The sequence below is a fragment of the Lampris incognitus genome, chromosome 8, assembly GCF_029633865.1.
Source record: "Lampris incognitus isolate fLamInc1 chromosome 8, fLamInc1.hap2, whole genome shotgun sequence".
Lineage (NCBI taxonomy): Eukaryota > Metazoa > Chordata > Actinopteri > Lampriformes > Lampridae > Lampris > Lampris incognitus.
In genome coordinates this window covers 46,025,234-46,045,609 of record NC_079218.1, presented here as the reverse complement: position 1 = coordinate 46,045,609, position 20,376 = coordinate 46,025,234, and the positions used below count along the sequence as shown (strand labels likewise).

Sequence of the window (20,376 nt, the reverse complement as noted above, 5' to 3'; positions counted from 1 at the left end):
TAATTTTTTGTATGTTTTTGGTGGTGTCGTTTTTGGGATATTTTGGATGTGTGTTTTTGTCTTTTGTGTCGCCCTGCTGTGGGCTGGGGGAAACAGAATTGCGTTTCTTTTGTGTACGCAAGTACACGAAAGAAATTACAATAAATTGTTCCTGATTCCTGATATATGTGTTTGTGAGTGAGAGAGAGGGAGAGAGAGAGACTGACTTTTTCAACTGTAATACAATTACAAAAAAGAAAACAACTTAAATACAACATCACACATTTACAGCAGCTTTGAAACACACTCATAGAAAGAGAGAGAGATGGAAAAAGAGTTTGAGAGAGATGGAGAGGGGAGACATGGAGAGAGAGAGATGGAGAGGGGGAGAGAGAGCGAGACGGAGAGGGAGAGAGAGAGAGAGAGAGAGATGGGGGGGGAGAGTGATGGAGAGGGGGAGAGAGAGCGAGACGGAGAGGGAGAGAGAGAGATGGGGGGGGAGAGAGTGATGGAGAGGGGGAGAGAGATGGAGAGGGGGAGAGAGAGAGACATGGAGAGGGGGAGAGAGAGAGACATGGAGAGGGGGAGAGAGAGAGAGATGGGGGGGGGGAGAGAGTGATGGAGAGGGGGAGAGAGATGGAGAGGGGGAGAGAGAGACATGGAGAGGGGGAGAGAGAGAGACATGGAGAGGGGGAGAGAGAGCGAGAGCGAGACATACCAATTTACAGTAGTAAGTGAAAACGAGCTGGACGAGCCAGCGAGGAGGCAGGGACCAGTCCCTTCGGTCCAAATAGACCTTTAATCGGCTGAGTGACCTCTGGCTAAGGAGCCGGTCTTGTGGGCGCAGCGCAGGTGGAGGACCAGTAGATCTCATTTCAGATTGCCTGGCTGTAAAGGGAGGCCACAGTGAGCATGTCATTTATTGATTCAAGGCAGCAGAGGCTCAATGGGAATGGGCAAAGCGTATTCATATAAAGTGGGGCTTTATCTCCCTCTGTCATGCAGACACGCATCTGCTCACACACAGACACGCATCTGCTCACACACAGACACATAGCTACGTACTTTGTATGTCAGTAAAACTCTGAACTTCCAAGTCCGGCAAGCTGATCAGGTGGATCGTGCCGGCAGGACACGCCCGGCCTCACCCTCCGATGGCAGGTTAGGTTAGGAATAAGCCAGGTTTAGCAACCAAAAGTGGAAGGCCCCACCCCAGCGTTCCAGACTGATCCACTAAAACCCGGTCTGTCTCATGGGACTGTCAACCTCTTACAGTTCCTGTAAATTCCCCTCGCCACACATTACCGCCTTCCTCCCTTCCACGACCATCTGTCCAGGTTCCTCGCCCATCCGACCTGAACGAACCAAAAGACCAAGCACGATGGGAGAAGCCGCAACACTGACCAGCCCAGACAAAGAGCTGTACCAGACCAAGTTCGATCCAAAGGCCTACCTGACCTTCTGCTACCAGCTCGTGGAGTCACCGAAGCAGAAGGACAACAGTCGTTTTGTGACGTTTACACTGTGTCATCTGAGCCAGGCCTTCTCATCAGGTACACACGTCGAACTATCCTCACCTGCATGACCGGAAACCAGAAACCGTTTGGGTCTGTCAGTGGAGCCAGCAGATTGCACCGTCTCGCACTGAGGTTGAAACTTATATAAGTATATGTCGCCTAACAGATATAGCTGATGTATTTTTTTTCCCCCAAACCATTCCGGATTCAGGCAAGTACAGGGGCCAGAGGCTCATCGAGGTGGGCACGGGACCCACCATCCACACGCTCATCAGTGCCTGTGACTACTTTGAGGAGATTGTGGTTTCTGATTATTCAAATGCCAACAGGAACGAGCTGGAGAAGTGGCTGAGTGCGGAGGAGGACTGCTTCAACTGGGACGCACACATCCAGTTTGTCTGTGACCTGGAAAAGAAAAGGTATGGCTCATTCGCTTCCCGTGTCATCTGGGTGTTAAAAGCGATGATTAAAGGGACCTGCAAACAGTCTCAACTTAAAGACTGCACCGTCAGGGCGTCCGGGTAGCGTGGCGGTCTTTTCCGTCGCCTACCAACACGGGGATCGCGGGTTCGAATCCCCATGTTCCCTCCGGCTTGGTTGGGCGTCCCTACAGACACAATTGACCGTGTCTGCGTGGGTGGGGATCCGTATGTGGGTATGTGTCCTAGTCGCTGCACTAGCGCCTCCTCTGGTCAGTCAGGGCGCCTGTTTGGGGGGGAAGGGGGAACTGGGGGAATAGTGTGATCCTCCCAAGTGCTGCATCCCCCTATTGAAACTCCTCACTGTCAGGTGAAAAGAAGTGGCTGGTGACTCCACATGTATCGGAGGAGGCATGTGGTAGTCTGCAGCCCTCCCCGGATTGGCAGAGGGGGTGGAGCAGCGACGGCTCAAAGAATAGGGTAATTGGCCAAGTACAATTGGTGAGAAAAAATAAGATTGCACCGTCTGCTTTCCCTGTTGCAGGACCCCAGAGGTGGTCAAGCAGACCCTCCGCCGCAAGATCAAGCAGGTTTTAAAATGTGACGTCAGCATGGAGAACCCGTTCCACCCGGTGGTGGTGGAACCAGCGGACTGCGTCGTGTCGTCCCTGTGCTTGGAGGCCGCCTGTAAAGACCACCATGACTACAGGCGCTCACTGGGGACCATGGTGGGCTTGCTGAGGGAGGGGGGGCTGCTGGTGCTGATCGGAGACCTGAACGAGACCTTCTACACGGTGAAGGGTCAGCGGTTCTCCTGTGTGAGCGTGAGCGAGGAGTTTATCAGGCAGACCCTCGGCGAGCTGGGCCTGACTGTGCTGGGCTTTGAGGTGCAGCCCGCTGGGGAGAGAGACCCCAGTCTCAAATGTGATTATGAAGCCTCTTTCTTCCTCTTGGCTCAAAAAAAGTGAATAATACCACGTTCTTTGTTAGAACAGTGTGAGCTAATCTAACAAATAAATTACAAATACAAGTAGAAAAGGGTGAATGAGGTGTTTTTGTTGTTGCAGCAGTACTCCACATCCCATACTGCATAATGGGTTTTAAAGTGGTTTCTAATTATTAATTTGTTAGTAAGTCATGTATTCATGCATTACAAATAAGCAATAAGATGTTATAACATAATAATGCGACTTTTTGGGTTGCCAGATTGGGAGCCCACATTTCATCTATACGAGAGTCCTACTGGGTGTTAATTTAACTCCGAGAGTGTACAAATGGCTCTTTTGGGTCCATTTGTACACTCTCGGAGTTAAATTAACACCCAGAGGGTTAAATTGACACACGGGGAGTTAAATTAACACTCAGGGAGTTAAATTAACACTCGGGGAGTAAAATTAACACCTATGGAGTTAAATCAACAACCAGGGAGTTAAATTAACACTTAGGGAGTTAAATTAACACCGTTGTAGTTAAATTAACACTCAGGGAGTTAAATTAACCCTCAGGGAGTTAAATTGACACACGGGGAGTTAAATTAACACTCAGGGAGTTAAATTAACACTCGGAGTTAAATTAACACACAGAGAGTTAAATTAACACTCAGGGAGTTAAATCAACACCCAGGGAGTTAAATTAACCCCCATGGAGTTAAATTAACACTCGGAGTTAAATTAACACACAGAGAGTTAAATTAACACTCAGGGAGTTAAATTAACACTCAGGGTTTTACTGTGATAGGGATCCTCTCAGAAACAACTGCTGTTCCACATTCTCAGCAGACGGTGTAGAAACAGCACCAAGTGAACAGACGTTCAGCACAGATACCGTGGCTAAGTCACTGTTTAAGCTCAGCAGTGATGGTTAGTGAGAATAGCGTGGCTTCTGGGAGAATGTCCCAAAAGATGCTCGTATTTATAAAACGTGGTCTCTCAATCGGGCCATCTAAAAACCTTTTCATTAATGCAATACATAGTATTAATGATTTATAATTTAATGAACATTAATAAAGTAATTAGTAGATACATATTAATCCTTATATATATATATATATCCGTCACTTTATTGTCATCTTATTAAACACAGCAATATATTTTCGTATTGACTCTGCGTGCAGTTTATTGTCTAAATAAATCCTGATTTACCTACAAAAATAGCTTTTAGAGTTAATATTTGCAAAAATATTAACAGAAATGATCAAACATATGAAACATTTGACCTCAAGTTTGGTCAAAGCCCATCTTTAAGGAAGAAGAACGTTTTAGACCTCAGAAGGCCTTTCCGTCCCCTCTTTTACACCATTTTAATCACCAACACACTGCACGTGCCGTCAGACCGTATGGTTTCCTTGGGGGGGGAACACATTACGGGTCGGGAAGGAAAAGGCCTGGAAATTTGGAATAACGGCACGCTTTCAAAATCAATGGCTGCTGCTTCTTTTTTTTTTTGGGTTGAAACACATCAACTCTCCTGCAAGAGCCATTTTGCCAGGAGAAAAGTTCCACAACAATGACCGATGAGCAAATGATTTTAATTCGTCATTTCCTTGACAACATTAATACCCGGGCTCTTGAACCGGGACCTCGTCTTATTTTGGGTGCTGCTGAGACGTTAACGCGCTCATATCAATCACGTGACAGTGATGATGATGGTGCATAACGGGGTGCTGTTTGTGTAAGGGGGCTGGTGAGGAATTTGGCGAACTGAAGGTCACGTTTGTCCCGACAGAGGGCAGCAAAGATCCATGCAGCTCATCGCCTACCGGTTAACAGTAACGTTTCTCTAAAAATGCATGCGAGTTGGACAGATCTAAAGGACTTCTCCTTCTGCTGTGCACCAGAGGAGCAGTTTCATATAGCAAATTCATGTGGGAGGTGCATTTATTTATTCTTTTAACTGGTTCAGGAATGCTTGGCTGACAGGATATAAGAGAATGCCTAATGGGGAAACCTGCAGATTTTATGCATTTCTAAAAACTCTTAGCGTAATGATAAGCCTCCATAAAACCTTGTTGCATGTGCATTAGTCTAGATACTATGAACCTCCGTGTGTTAACAGCTCTAACCGAAAGCAAAGCAAGAATAGACTTAGTGAAGCAGCGGACATCTGAGACTGATGATTCAGCCGTTACCGTCACACCTGACGGGTACAAAAGCTATATCTGTTCACGCAGAACGTATTTGTAGTCCCCGCCACAAACACTGAGCCGTCTCCATTTGTGTGTTTTTAATCGACTGGTCGGTATCTTTGGGCCCTCTTGATGTCACCGCGACTCTACGACAGAATGTTTACAGGATGATCTTCATAGACATGATGGAGGCAATGTCTTATACATTAGAGTGTGTGTGTTTGTGTGTGCACACGTTTCAATACGTGAGTCCCTGTCCATTGCCGTCCAGAGAAATAAATACAAAACACAGCCAGGTGTTTCCCGGAGTCTCCAGTGTTCTGCAGGAAGCTGCTGGTGAGTCACAGCGCCGGCGTGGGGGTACAGCCGCAGCGCCCTCCTCGTCCTCCCACTCTGTCTCTGGGAATAATGCGCAGCTCCGAGCCGTGCTTTAGAAACACATTTCCTGCAATGTGGGAGAGAACACACCAGGTAAATGAGGCTGGAGTTTAGGTCGGGTGTTTGCTGAGGACTCGGTACAGACTCTGTGTTCATCCCTCGGGGGGTTTTGAGTTCCCTGTGCTGAGAAAGTGACTTAAGTCGTCTTTCTTGCTGCACCGCGCCTTCCATTAAGATCTGATGGCTGGCCATTAGCTCGACTACACGTTTACATGCACTCACTAAATGACTGCTTAGCTTAAGATCCCCCCCCCCGCCCCCTCTTTTCTCCCCAACTGTACTCGGCCAATTACCCTATTTTCTGAGCCTTCCCGGTCGCTGCTCCACCCTCACCGCTGATCCGGGGAGGGCTGCAGACTACCACATGCCTCCTCCGATACATGTGGAGTCACCAGCCATTCGAACCGCCGAGCCCCGTGTTGGTAGGCAATGGAATAAACCGCCACGCTACCCGGACGCCTAGGGATTTAGTTTAAAATTGAAAACCTTTTCCTAGTTTGCCCAAGACAAACTAGGACTGAATTCTAACCACCTGCTGTTTCCTCTACTTTCTTGTACCTTACTGCCTTTAGCCATAGTAATAATAAGAAAAGATAATATGGCTGCATCCATTCACGTGACCTGATTCGTTGCTGACGTAGCCGCTGGGTCATTTCAAAGGTAGTTTTGATGGGGAGTTGAGTTAACAAAGCTAGCAGTTTCTATATGCTACACTTCCCAGCATCCATCCCTCCATCCATGATCCAAACCGCTTATCCTGCTCTCAGGGTCGCAGGGATGCTGGAGCCTATCCCAGCAGTCATTGGGCAGCAGGCAGGGAGACACCCTGGACAGGCCACCAGGCCATCACAGCCCCCCACACACACACAGTCACACCTAGGGACAATTTAGTATGGACGAGTCACCTGACCTACATGTCTCTGGACTGTGGGAGGAAACCGGCGCACCCGGAGGAAACCCACACAGACACAGGGAGAACATGCAAACTCCACACAGACACAGGGAGAACATGCAAACTCCACACAGAGCACGACCCGGGACGACCCCCCAAGGTTGGACTACCCTGAGGCTCGAACCTAGGACCTTCTTGCTGCGAGGCGAATGCGCTAACCACTGCGCGACCGTGCCGCCGCTTCCCAAGCGGCAAAAATAAAATATGGTGACATTTAGGTGACAGCTAAGTTAAAACTGAGGGGGGAAGAAACCTTCTTGTCTGCCCACATTACAGAACTGACTCAAACAAGCTGAAATCCTTATGGAAATCCATTATTTTTTATTTCCCCATTCTAAAATCTGCAGAGAACTCATTATTTTTGCAGCACACACATTTGCCCACAGATTGCCCCAAATTAGTGTCAAGTGGGATACAATTTTGCCCCTGGCATCCCCCCTGCCCCTCTCTCATTCACTACCGTCTAACACACACACACACACACACATACACACACACACACACTGATCTCCAGGTTTAGCACTCGCTGTCCCCGACTTCTCAGTCAAGTGTGTCAGCATTTGGGTTTAATCTGAACATTTTTAGCTTCTATGGCAATTAGAGTCGGTGACATAGCAGAGCAACTTATTCACCATGACAAAACCATTGAACAAACTGGGAGGGATAATGGTTAAAAACACTTAAAATAGTTCACAGGGATTGTTGGGAGGTTTCAGGCCCCAAATTAAATGACTCTGAAAGGTGCTATACCAGTTAAAACTGTCCGGGCCAAGACTGACAGCGTGGCTGCATGGACAGGCACATGTAGCAGGTGAGGAGAGTTTGCAGTCGTTTGTTCTCTTGATCCACTTAATCCCATGCACGCCTTCTTAATCCCATGCATGCTCGGGGAGCCTATGGCAGCGGTAATGGGCACAGGTCAGGAGGATGCCCAGGACACTCGCTTACATTCTCACTCATATCCAACTCTGCGGGCAATTTAGGGCCTCCAATTCAACTGGGGCCTCATTCATCAATCGCTCGTACGTACAAATTGGTTCTTACACACCCACGGAATTTGTTGGCCCTCAAAATTATCTGGCAGGTAGCAGCAAAGCCTCGTGGTTATCTGTAATTCCTTCCCCCTAACATCTATTGTCTATCTCTTGCAAAGACATCAGTGTTAGCCAATTGGTGTCTAAATTCAGGGGTTAGCCAGGTTCCACACTGGATGTCAGACAAACCTCGGGGCTAAAAAAATCCCATGGGTGTGTAAGCGCAAATTTGTACGTACGAATGATTGATGAATGAGGCCCCCGGAGACTGTGGAGGAAACGTATACACCTTCTCACACAGACAGAACGTCAGGGGGGGAACCTGAATCATCGTTGGTGGATCCTGCAACGCTAGAGGAAAAATACAACCACGATGGGGTCCTCGATTCTCACAGGTTCCCAGTTTACGGCTCTGCATTCTCTTCTTCCAGTGACAGCACTGCTTCTGCCCCCTCCTCTTCCCCCCCAGAATCCTCCCACCCCTACTGACTTGGGGTTGGATCGGCAGGGGAATTATTGAGCCAATTACATGGGGGGATGATTAGGTGGCCAGATGGAGACAGCCAGGTTGGGAATTTTGCCAGGACACTGGGGAACCGCCCACTCTTTGCGGTAAGTGCCATGGGCTCTTTCGTGACCACAGAGAGTCAGGACCTCGGTTTAACGTCTTATCCGAAGGACGGCATCTCCTACAGCAGTGTCCACGTCACTGCACTGGGATTTGATATCTGTTGTTTTCATCATTATATTTTATCTGGGTTCCAGCCCTGGGGTCGTCCAACCTTTGGGGTCGTCCTCTGTCTGGAGTTTGCATGTTCTCCCCGTGTCTGCGTGAGTTTCCTCCGGGTGCTCCAGTTTCCTCCCACAGTCCAAAGACATGTAGGTCAGGTGAATCAGCCGAACTAAAATTGTCCCTACATGTGTGTGTGTGTGTGTGTGGACCCTGTGATGGCCTGGCAGCCTGTCCAGGATGTCTCCCCGCCTGCCGCCCAATGACTGCTGGGAAAGGCTCCAGCATCCCTGCCACCCTGAGAGCAGAATAAGTGGTTTGGATAATGGATGGATTGATGTTTTTGTTAGGACCAGAGGGAAGACTGCCCCCTACTTGCCTACTAACACCACTTCTGGCAGCAACTCAGTTTTCCCAGGAAGTCTCCCATCCAAGTACTAGCCAAGCCCATACCTGCGTAGTTTCCATCATCTGGCAGAGCCAGGGCACATGCTGTATGGCTGCCGGCGCCATATTATGAAATTGAGGAATGTGCCTAACTCACTTACACTACTTCTCAATATCAGCTCCCCTGATTATTTCAGCTCAGAAAATGTCATTTTAAACGTGCTGGTCAAAAGACGGTACCGTTTCATCACTACGATTATTCAGAGCAGCTTTTGTTATTTTTGCTGGGTAAGACTGTTGTTAAATCAACATTGGTGTAGTCATCTAAAGGTAAGCTAGATGGCACCTATTGTTTGACAACCAGCGGAGAATTATTCGGGTCTGACTGCCATGTTACTGTGACTGCTGTGTGACAGGATGGACGAACAACTCCAAAGAAAGTCCAGTGCTATGAACTGTGGCGAGGACTGGCAAGAACGAGCAGCCCCAAAAGATTATAACGTAATCAACTCTATATTATCCCCATGTTGTCTTCAACAGTCCAGGACTTGGATATGGAAAAATAAGCTCCCCCCAAACCCCCCCCCAAAAAACAAAAGACAGTTCTATCTAGCCACTTAGTTGAAGGAGGACTTAATGTTTTGACTTGGGACCATTTAACCAAATTATAAAAATCCGCTGGATGGGTGTCCGGGTGGCGTGGCGGTCTATTCCGTTGCATACCAACATGGGGATCGCTGGATCGAATCCCCGTGTTACCTCTGGCTTGGTTGGGCGTCCCTACGGACACAATTGGCCGTGTCTGCGGGTGGGGAGCCGGATGTGGCTATGTGTCCTGGTCGCTGCACTAGCACCTCCTCTGGTCGGTCGGGGGTGCCTGTTCGAGGGGGAGGGGGAACTGGGGGGGAATAGTGTGGTCCTCCCATGCACTACGTATCCCTGGCGAAACTCCTCACTGTCAGGTGGAAAGAAGCGACTGGCGACTCCACATGTATCGGAGGAGGCATGTGGTAGTCTGCACCCCTCCCCGGATCAGCAGAGGGGGTGGAGCAGTGACCAGGACAGCTCAGAAGAGTAAGATAATTGGCCGGATACAAAAGGGGGGGTCAAGTGGAATAAAAGATACCTTAAGATTCCAACTAGTATATGGAATATTTTCCTTATTTACTTTTTCAGTTGAATTGGGGGGGGTCTTAATTTTCTATTGCTATGTCCTTACACTGTTGGAAACCTCCCTGTACAACTAGCTAACGTTCATCAATAAATCTAATTGTGTTGGGCTCTTCTTTTCAAACAGAATTACTCTCCTCACAACTGTATCCTGTGGAACAACACCTACGTCTCATACAGGAACAAAACACTGTACCTGCATACTGGCTTCGTGAACAACATAATTACCGTAAACCAATCTTTAAATGTCAATGGTGAATTATGTAATCAAGAGGTTTTCTTGGACAAATACAACATTCACATTTCTCATCGGGAGTTTGATATAGTTATCAAGACAACGCCTAATACCATATTTTCCTAATACCATATAAGTCCCTGTTTTGTTTTTACTCATCTGGCTGGTCCTGCGACTTATACAACATAAATTTGTTGAACGAATACACAGCATTTCAACCAAAGCCACTAGATGACACTGTTTAATCTTTTGACTCAACTGAAAATACTGTACCGCCATATAAATGCGACTTATACACCAAAGCAACTTAATTTTTTTCCCCCTCGCAACAACGCATTTTTTTTTGCTGAGTGTGACTTATACTCCGGTGTGATTGGTATTCTGGGAAATACGGTATAATGTCTTTAGCACAAAACACATGCCTTGAAGCACTATCTTTAAATGAATGTCCCCTTACTATTAATGGGGTCTCTATATTTGACAGAATGTGCAGTAAGGCTTTTATTAGAAATCGTCTTGAGCATATAACTACACCCATATGTACATATAGATGGTTATATTTAAATAGAAAACAATGGAACGCTAGCGACACGGTGGCGCAGTGGTTATCACGGTCACCTCACAGCAAGAAGGTCCTGGGTTCGAGCCCCGGGGTAGTCCAACCTTGGGGGTCGTCCCGGGCCGTTCTCTGTGTGGAGTTTCTCCGGGTGCTCCGGTTTCCTCCCACAGTCCAAAGACATGTAGGTCAGGTGACTCGGCCGTACTAAATTGTCCCTAGGTGTGAATGTGTGTGTGTGTGTGTGTTTGTGTGAGCCCTGTGATGGATTGGCGGCCTGTACAGGATGTCTCCCCACCTGCTGCCCAATGACTGCTGGGACATGCTCCAGCATCCTGCAACCCTGGTTGGGATAAGCGGCTTGGATAATGGATGGATGGATGGATGGATGGACGGAACACTATCCTTCTGTTACCTCATAAATGTATAACACCAAGTAGAATCAAGGAGTTCCTGTTTCAGATTGTACACAGGTACTATCCTCTTAAAACTAACATCTGTACGTTCTTCCCAACTATAAACAACAGACACACTTCCTGTGATGGTGAGGGGGAAACTATTGAACATGTGTTTGTAGACTGCTTTCATGCTACTTTTTTTTTGGTTTGATTTACAGAAGAACCTTTTAAAAGTTTTTGACAAAGATATGATACTAACAAAAACTGATTTATTGGTTATTTTTAACAATCTCGACTTCTCAGCAGATGAAACTTGCATAATTAACTTGATTAATATCTTTGCAAAATATTATATCCATAAAATGATATGGCTTAAAAAAATGACCCTCCTTTCATATTTTTAAATATACCGATTTTAAAACATATTTGACTACAATTGAAAATTTAAAACTCAAAAATTATAAATTGGCAAAACCTATTAGATTATTCAGACATTTCAAATTTACTCCAATTTAGCAGACCCCGAAGGTTTTTGTTTCTTTTATTCTTCTTTCCTTTCCCTACATTTTGTTATTTGTTGTACAATTTAAGGTATTTTTATACTATGAAGTATACTTAGAGCTACTTTGTTTTTTTTATTTCCTCCCCTTTTTCTCCTGAAGTGTACTTGGCCAATTACCCCACTCTTCCGAGCCGTCCCGGTCTCTGCTCCACCCCCTCTGCCGATCCGGGGAGGGCTGCAGACTACCACATGCCTCCTCCGATACATGTGGAGTCACCAGCCACTTCTTTTCACCTGACAGTGAGGAGCTTCACCAGGGGAGTATAGCGCGTGGGAGGATCATGCTATTTCCCCCAGTTCCCCCCTCCCCGACTGACCAGAGGAGGCGCCAGTGCAGCGACCAGGACACACACCCACATCCGGCTTCCAATCCGCAGACACGGCCAACTGTGTCTGTAGGGACGCTCCGACCAAGCCGGAGGTAACACGGGGATTTGAACCGGCGATCCCCGTGTTGGCAGGCAATGGAATAGACCACCACGCCACTCGGACGCCCTTAGAGCAACTTTTATAATGAAAACTGTCTGGAACATGCATACTCCCTGTATTGAATGAATCAAACTAATAATAATAATAAAATACAGTTAATCAATTTAATATACCACCCCTCACACCAAAATGGATGCAGATAAAACCACCATGTTCCCGCTTTACATTCTGAGTTCAGCTGATCCCTGTTGGCCGTTATGTCATCATGTTCAGATGTACTCACAGTCCAATGGAAGGACATCTCAGAAGCATTTGTTGCATGCATATATGCAACCTTTGGAAGGTTGACATATCCTCTTCCAACAAGTCAACAGAAATTTGGTGACTGATGGATAAAACTGAACCCATGTAGTTAAGCATAACTAGTAGTAGCTTAGAGTGGACATGAGTATTGTTTTGGAGGAGGTTGGATGTTTGTCGTCACCGCTAGAGTTTTCGTAATTTTTCCATTTGATAAAACGGACAGTGGCGGAGCTAAAAGGGTACGACGTGCAGCACGTTGTCAGTCAGACAGAGCTCTCAGACACCAAACCAAAGCGCTCAGCGGGGCAGCGCCGCTAGTTTAATCCCAACGCCCTTGTAATCACGCCTAAAGTACTGCAAACGAGCCTGCTTTAACAAGAGCTGGGAAAATGTACTCATGTTGCGTTGCAGAGGTTGTCTGCCACACAGAGAGACCACTGAGCACTGTCCTGATAAGATTTCTATCTGCATATTCTTTATTCACTAGGGCAGTGCTTCCCAACCCAGTCCTCAAGGACCCCCTATCCTGCAGGTTTTCACTGTAACCCTGTATAGGCAAGGCTCAGTGTTTTCGGTTTTTACCAATTTTCACCTAAAAATACCCAGATTTTTAAACTGATTTTCACCCGGATTTTATGTTTCCACAGATCCAAAAGTTGTTCCTGTTCGTGTGAGGTTATGTAACAGTGCCCTCTTGTGGCGAAATTCGGCACGCTGGATGGCTTTGAAAAATAAAAACCGAACACGCTGAGCCTTGTGTATAGGTAGCCCTGCTTGTACTTACTCAACCAATCACCTCACAGCACTTAATTATGCAAGGCGTACAAAATCTGACATAATTCATTGCTGATTGGTTGAATAACTACAAACAGGTACCTATTCAGGGTTGCAAAGAAAATCTGCAGGATAGGGGGTCCTTGAGGACTGGGTTTGGAAAAACTGCTAGAGTATCTCATGAGGAAAACCATCAAATCAAAAACAAAACATAACGGTAGTTGTTGCCATATACTCGACAAACAATGACGCCCACGAGGAACCAGTAGTCAAATTCAGTCACCTGAGATCGCATGACATCATGACATACCATCCATCCATGCTACCGCTGCACAGCGTAGTTGGTTATCTAATACATAACATAGAAACGGCAGGTCTGTGAATGTTCTCATTCATCCAGGTCATGGTTATCCAAGGGAGTTGAATCAAGTGCAACTGGACTTGGTATATATCCGTGAAGACGTTTCGCCTCTCATCCAAGAGGCTTCCTCAGTTCGTACCTTTCTGACTAGACGAAGCTAGTCTGACTGGCTGGTGATGAGACTCAGAATTTACACAAAATGTACACAAAAGAACCACTCATATCTATGGCTCTGTTAGCGACTGGCGTTGGTAAACATCGGGACACAAAGAGCCATGGACATCTATAGCTCTGACAACGACTCTAAGAGGATAAATTCTGAGTCTCATCACCAGCCAGTCAGACTAGCTTCGTCTAGTCAGAAAGGCACGAACTGAGGAAGCCTCTTGGATGAGAGGCGAAACGTCTTCACGGATATATACCAAGTCCAGTTGCACTTGATTCAACTCCTTTGGATAGAAACGGCAGGGTTTTATTTTTCTTTTAAAAGAGGAAAATTGTATAGCAGTTATGCAAGAGGAACGTTCATCATGTGAACCATTCCACTCCTGCAAAGCTGATGATGTAATTTCAGCTACAGAGATTAAAAGAGGCAATTTCCAGGGGTGCCTGAAGCCAGGGTAATCTTGGGAGCACACGGCGTGTGACTTACACAGTCTTTCTTCACATAAAAGACCCCGTCTTGGCTCTTTGGTCAAAGGAGGCATCACCTCCGCCTGCTCTATGCGGAAAGCCTTGTCGCCCATTATGCACCTATGCCGACATCAACAACATTACATAAGGACAGGTAGGCGCAGCATTACGCATGTATTTCAGGAACCAAATATTTGACAGCTGTAGAAAAAAATAATGTTGCCAGGGCTTTGCAGCAAAGTGAGAGATATGAACTTACGTGCAAAATAAACACAGTATCCACAGTACTACCACTACTACTACCACCACTACTACTAATACTACTACCACTACTGCTACCACTACCGCTACTACTACTACAACTTCTACCACTACTGCTAATACCACTACTGCTACTACCACTACTACTGCCACCACTACTATTACTACTACTACCACTACCACTATTACCAATACTACTAATACAACTACCACTACTGCTAACACTACCACTATTACTACTACTACTACTACCACAACCGCTACCACTACTTCTACCGCTACCACGACTATTACAACTACCACACCTACTACTAATACTACCACAAATACTACTACCACTACCACTAATACTACTACCACTACTTCTACTACTACAACTACTACTACCACCACTACTACTACTACTGTAACTACTACTACCACCACTACTAATACTACTACCCCTACTGCTGCCACTACTATTACTACTACTACCACCACTACTACCACCACCACTACCACCACTAATACTACCACTACTACTACCACTACTGCCACTACTACTAGCACTACTACTGCTACTAACCCTACTGCATTGGCAGGGACTGCTAATGGAGAATAGCCTTTTAGCTAACTCGAGTACATTTACATTTGCTTTGAATGTTGATTAATGCATACTGTCCCTTCCCAAATAAACGTTTAAATTTAAAATCCTGTGTATACTGGTTGTCCATCACCTATCAGATCTCCAAGTCAAGGGTCAGAGAGTCCAGATTTAAGGGCCCAGACACACCAAAGCGACAAGCGGGCACGAAGGCCGACTGTTGCGTCGCCTAACGTCGCCTGCTTCCGGGCCAAAAAGTAGCACTTGAACACACCGCAAAGACTACAGCTGACAGCCAACTAGCATCTGCACTGATTCGCTGAGCTGAACAGCCAATCAGAGTGATCTCTCTCACCGATGGGCTCCGCCGATTCAACATGCTGAATCGGCCGAAAAGCTGCCAACAGGGGTCCAACTATTGCTGGTGGTGCGGGGCACACCACAAAAACTAGGGTCACAGATGCTCACCGACAGCCTGACATGGCCGTCGGTCGGCCTGGTGTGTCAGGGCCCTAACACACCGGCATGGACATGCAGGACAGTGCTCATGTTGCAAACATCAAGCGTTGCAAACGCTATATCAAAACCACGTGCGAGGACACTGGTTCTCCCCCATTTTGCATCTTCTGAAGCGCCGTTTTGTATATGATTAAACTAATAAACGCAGCTCCCCTGGGGCGCTGCATCAATATTCATGAGTCAATAAACACAATTTTCATACAAACAGCCCAGGAGTCCGTGTTACTTGGGGCCAACATCAGTTTTATCTTTTGGACTACAAAGACAAATGTCCTCCAGCACATACGTCACGCTGGAACACGCTTTAGTCAGATGCTTAGATTAAAAAGCCAGTGGACAACTGCAAAGACGGGCTGAAGAGGAAGATGAAGCTTTGAGGTCTAGAAGCCTCATCAAAGCAAAACAAGAGGAGGGGAAAAAAAAACCCGTTGAGTCGTCTTTACTGGCTAACAGCAGATTTCCTTGGGGACATGTAAACACCCAGTGTGTGTTTGTGGCATTAAAAACGAAGCCTTCTCCCCCCAAATCCCTCGCATCAGGACGACATCATAACTCACCTGCTGTCTGTGCGGGGTTGATTCCTATTCCATCTGCAGGGCAAACATGAAAGAGAGAAGAAACGATGTATTACCGGGAAGATTGTCATGCAAATGAGTGGCACAAGGATAGAAAAGATGAAAAATTATCGATGGCATAATCTGGGCGCTGTTGCCCTTGGCAACGTAGTAAACATAGAGCACCTAGGCACCCACTTCTGTCTGGGATGATAATAATAGCGCACCCATGGGTTGGCAGTAGAACATGACAAGCTTCATCTGAACACTCATATCTCAGCTATTTCAACATTCATCTTCTATCCATCCATCCCTCCATTATCCAAACCGCTTATCCGGCTCTCAGGGTAACGGGGATGCTGGAGCCTATCCCAGCAGTCACTGGGCGGCAGGCAGGGAGACACCCAGGCCATCACATGGCCGACACAAACACACACATTCACATCTAGGGACAATTTAGTATGGCCGATTCACCTGATCTACATGTCTTTGGACTCTGGGGGGAAACCGGGACGAACATGCAACAGGGAGAACATGCAAACTCCACACAGACACAGGGAGAACATGCAAACTCCACACAGAGGACGACCCGGGACGACCCCCAAGGTTGGACTACACCGGGGCTCGAACCCAGGACCTTCTTGCTGTGAAGCAGTTTGGATAATGGATGGATGGATGGACATTTATATATTATAGAAATAGAATAAGACTTTTAATGAAATCCATGTTCAAGTCACTTTTCTATAACCATTAGGAAACTTCTAAGAGGAAAACCATATGAAATGTTGAAATGTTTGGGGGGGATTTTTCGCCCCCATTTTCTCCCCAATTGTACTTGGCCAACTACCTCAACTATTCCGAGCCATCCCAGTCGCTGCTCCACCCCCTCTGCTGATCCGGGGAGGGCTGCAGACTACCACATGCCTCCTCTGATAGATGTGGAGTCGCCAGCCGCTTCTTTTCACCTGACAGGGAGGAGTTTCGCCAGGGGGACGTAGCGCATGGGGGGATCACGCTATTCCTCCCAGTTCCCCGTCCCCCCCGAACAGGCACCCCGACTGACCGGAGGAGGCGCTAGTGCAGCAACCAGGACACATACCCACATCCGGCTTCCCACCCGCAGACACGGCCAATTGTGTCTGTAGGGACAGCCGACCAATGAGTAACATTTTTAAAGCCTTAATGAGGAGGTGCATATTGAGCTCACCCAAATATGACTACAAGAGTACTCTCAGTATTCATGGGACATCGTTTTCATTTGACAGAGAAATTTCTATCCATTATACACAAAAATCCCACGTGAAAACACCCCCCCCTTTTTTTTTCTCCCCATTCTTATCTGGCCAATTGCCCCACTCTTCTGAGCCATCCCGGTCTCTGCTCCACCCCCTCTGCCAATCCGGGGAGGGCTGCAGACTACCACATGCCTCCTCTGACACAGGTGGAGTTGCCAGCCGCTTCTTTTCACCTGACAGTGAGGAGTTTCACCAGGGGACTGTAGCACGTGGGAGGATCACGCTATTCCCCCCAGTTCCCCTTCCCCCCGAACAGGTGCCCCGACCGACCAGAGGAGGCGCTAGTGCAGCAACTGGGACACACCCACACCGGGCTTCCCACCCGCAGACACGGCCAATTGCGTCTGTAGGGACGCCCAACCAAGCAGTAGGTAACACGGGGATTCAAACCAGCGATCCCCATGTTGGTAGGCATGGAATAGACCGCCACGCTACCTGGACGCTCCATGTGAAAACATTCTGACATCTTTCTGTACTAAAAAAGGAAAGACGGCTGGATACTTTGAAGGTCCTAAGCATCAGCTGGACTTTGGCAGTTGTATTTTTTTTAATTAACATTAGTTTACATCTTTAATTGCTCATCTCCTTGCACTTATTAGCTACCCACTAGAAAATCTTAATTACTAAAGGAAAACCTGACATTTACTCTGACAGTGCCCATGAGTCATTTCTGATTCTAGTTAGTTTTGTTACTGATCTGCTTTGTGTTATCACATGCATTCTATTTGTGAGTGAGTGACGCTCCATCTTATGTGACTATTGAAATAAAAAGCTTACACCAGGATTTTAGTTTTTTCCTTTTACAACTCACCATTAGTAATGATGGCACTGGTTGCTGCTGGTACCTTGAACTGTCGAAACAACAAAATGAAGAAGTGGTCACACTCAAACCCTTGTAGGCAGAATGAATAACATCACCAATCATTCAATACATTGGGAACATCGGTAATATATTTTAGAAAAATGTTTAGTGGATTTTTTTTTCTTCAACGAAGACATCGGGTCATTCCAGGAAAACTTCCACAACTGCTGAGTCAGCACTCCGACTGGATTCATAATCATATCCTCTAATCGCTAACATCCAAGGAAGTGTTCAGACAGGGCTCCTAGCTAGGAGGTACTGCCAAAAGAAAAAAAAAACTAACTAGGGTAGCAGTTATACGAAAAATGGAAAGGGCCAAAAAACAACGACTTAAATATATTCCAGAGTTAGAGATGCTGTAGTTTATGATATAAAAGGCATCCTATGTGAATGGGGAATGAGACAGAAGGCACTGTCATGTCACGTGTGAAAAAACACTATCCATAGAGCTTAAGGACAGAAGCTTTATATGTGAACAGGGAAACCACCTGCAATGCCAGGAAAGTTATTCTGACAATGTTACAGAATATAGTTATGTTTGAAAGCAGGTATAGCTGTTGCCTAGTTACTCGCCTGGATTTTTGAACCAGTAATGTAAGAGACCTTAGCTAGGTGCACTCGACAAAGATTTAGTGTAAGTTGTATTGTATCTTAGCCTTCAATAGTCTCAATTGGGAATTAGGTTCGCTGTAAACTACTCTAGGATCAACAGGTCTTTATAAACCAACTTCTGTCATAATGATACCATAAGTAAATGGCTTTTCATGAACATCTGTTACTCTCCCCATGTGTATAAATTTGTAGCGACAACTCCTTCTTAATTCGACATGCCACTTTGGCAGGATGTCATTTAACAGATTTATACCATAACAAGAACAGTCATTTCCTACTGCATCTGCTTAAAACAGCCTAATTTTATAAAACACCCACAAGCATCATCAGAACTGACTTTGCTGAAACTGTAGGTAAGCTATGTGATACTCTTACCTCCTCAGCTGCAAACTTCAACACTGCGGTAAACGGCGTACCCTCAGGGACACTGAGTCTGTAACATAAGAAATGCATTGAATTGGATTTCTTTTTCATTATATTCTCTCATTAAGTCAGCACTAGTATCTACAGAAACTTACAAAACAGTCAGCAATTTAGCAGATAGATTGGTGTGTCAACCTACTGGCATCTTAGACTACTAAATAGTAATGATTTTATGGCCAAGAGTGCATGTCATTTGAAGAGGAATTAGTGTAAGTGTGTAATAAGATGATCACCAACCATGATGTGGGTAATAGGAGACTGAATTAAATTACAAATTACAAATCAATATCACAGGGCGGCCTATATCACAGCCAAGCGTGCATAGCAAGTGCAAGTAGCCTAAGTGCCCAACAGACAGATCAACCAGCTACCCTTAACGTCTAATCTGTGTTGTGACGTTGAGGTGCTGAGAGCTGCAGCTAGATTCTGTACATGGTTGGTAAAACATCTGTCTAACATACTGAGGTCCTACTAGTCGAAAAAAAATGACAAATGGTGGGCTACCATGTCAGTTTAGATGAAAAACGTTGCAGAACATCAACTTATAAACCAGAGGTGGAGCTATAAGCAAATCCTATGCAGGTCGGTGCGAACATTTTAACATCTGTGCATTAGCTCGAAGCGACCAACCAGGCAGAGCCCATGCTCACAGCTTTGCAGATGTTTTCTGAATGCCCGGTGCCTGTGATTTTCAAGCCAAACAGCTGTATGAAGGTGCGGGGAAACGGGATGACTGGACAGCGGTGGTTACATCCACCAGGCAGCTTAGCAGCTGTATAAAACACAAGCCACCGACGGTGCTGCTGAGCTGTCACTGCACTTACACTTTGTATGGCAGCCGGGGGTCCGACGTCAGCGTGATTTTAAACGTTACTTTTGACCTGTTTAAGAATAAAAAAAAGGAGCGTTACTGTCACCGCGGTGTTGACTACACAATACTACACACATTCGGAAGGAACATCGCACATATTGAGGCGTAAACTCACATTTTTGTGAGGAGGCGATTCCGTATGCGCCCTGTTTACGGAGACCCGGAAGTCCGAAGGACCCAATGTACACGTCATCCGCCACTTTCTAATTTTATTGCGTTTTTTTGTAGATTAACCGTGTGGCGGGTGTTGTTTTCCGAGGCATGGCAAATAATAATAAAAATTCTATATGAATTTATCTAAATTTTATATTTTATGAGAAACGTGCACTAACAACGGGCAGGCATTCGCTCGTAACGCCTAACGGTTACCGTAAATGACGACTGTGCACGCATAT

At 46.2% G+C, this 20,376-nt stretch overlaps 2 protein-coding genes across 2 annotated transcripts; one reads left to right on the top strand and one right to left on the bottom strand.

Moving 5' to 3' along the window:
• Positions 1–1,121: 1,121 nt before the first annotated feature.
• Positions 1,122–2,979, top strand: LOC130117255 (nicotinamide N-methyltransferase-like). The gene is made up of 3 exons (XM_056285455.1): positions 1,122–1,532; positions 1,708–1,915; positions 2,460–2,979. Exons 1-3 carry the CDS (start codon positions 1,232–1,234, stop codon positions 2,881–2,883), a joined length of 933 nt encoding a protein of 310 aa, XP_056141430.1. The 5' UTR covers positions 1,122–1,231; the 3' UTR covers positions 2,884–2,979.
• Positions 2,980–4,426: 1,447 nt separating this feature from the next.
• Positions 4,427–20,148, bottom strand: ufm1 (ubiquitin-fold modifier 1). The gene is made up of 6 exons (XM_056284812.1): positions 20,097–20,148; positions 19,935–19,991; positions 19,063–19,120; positions 18,025–18,064; positions 15,922–15,954; positions 4,427–5,484 (listed from the first exon to the last, which is right to left on the bottom strand). Coding segments are annotated over exons 1-6 (294 nt in total). The 5' UTR covers positions 20,099–20,148; the 3' UTR covers positions 4,427–5,380.
• Positions 20,149–20,376: the final 228 nt, after the last annotated feature.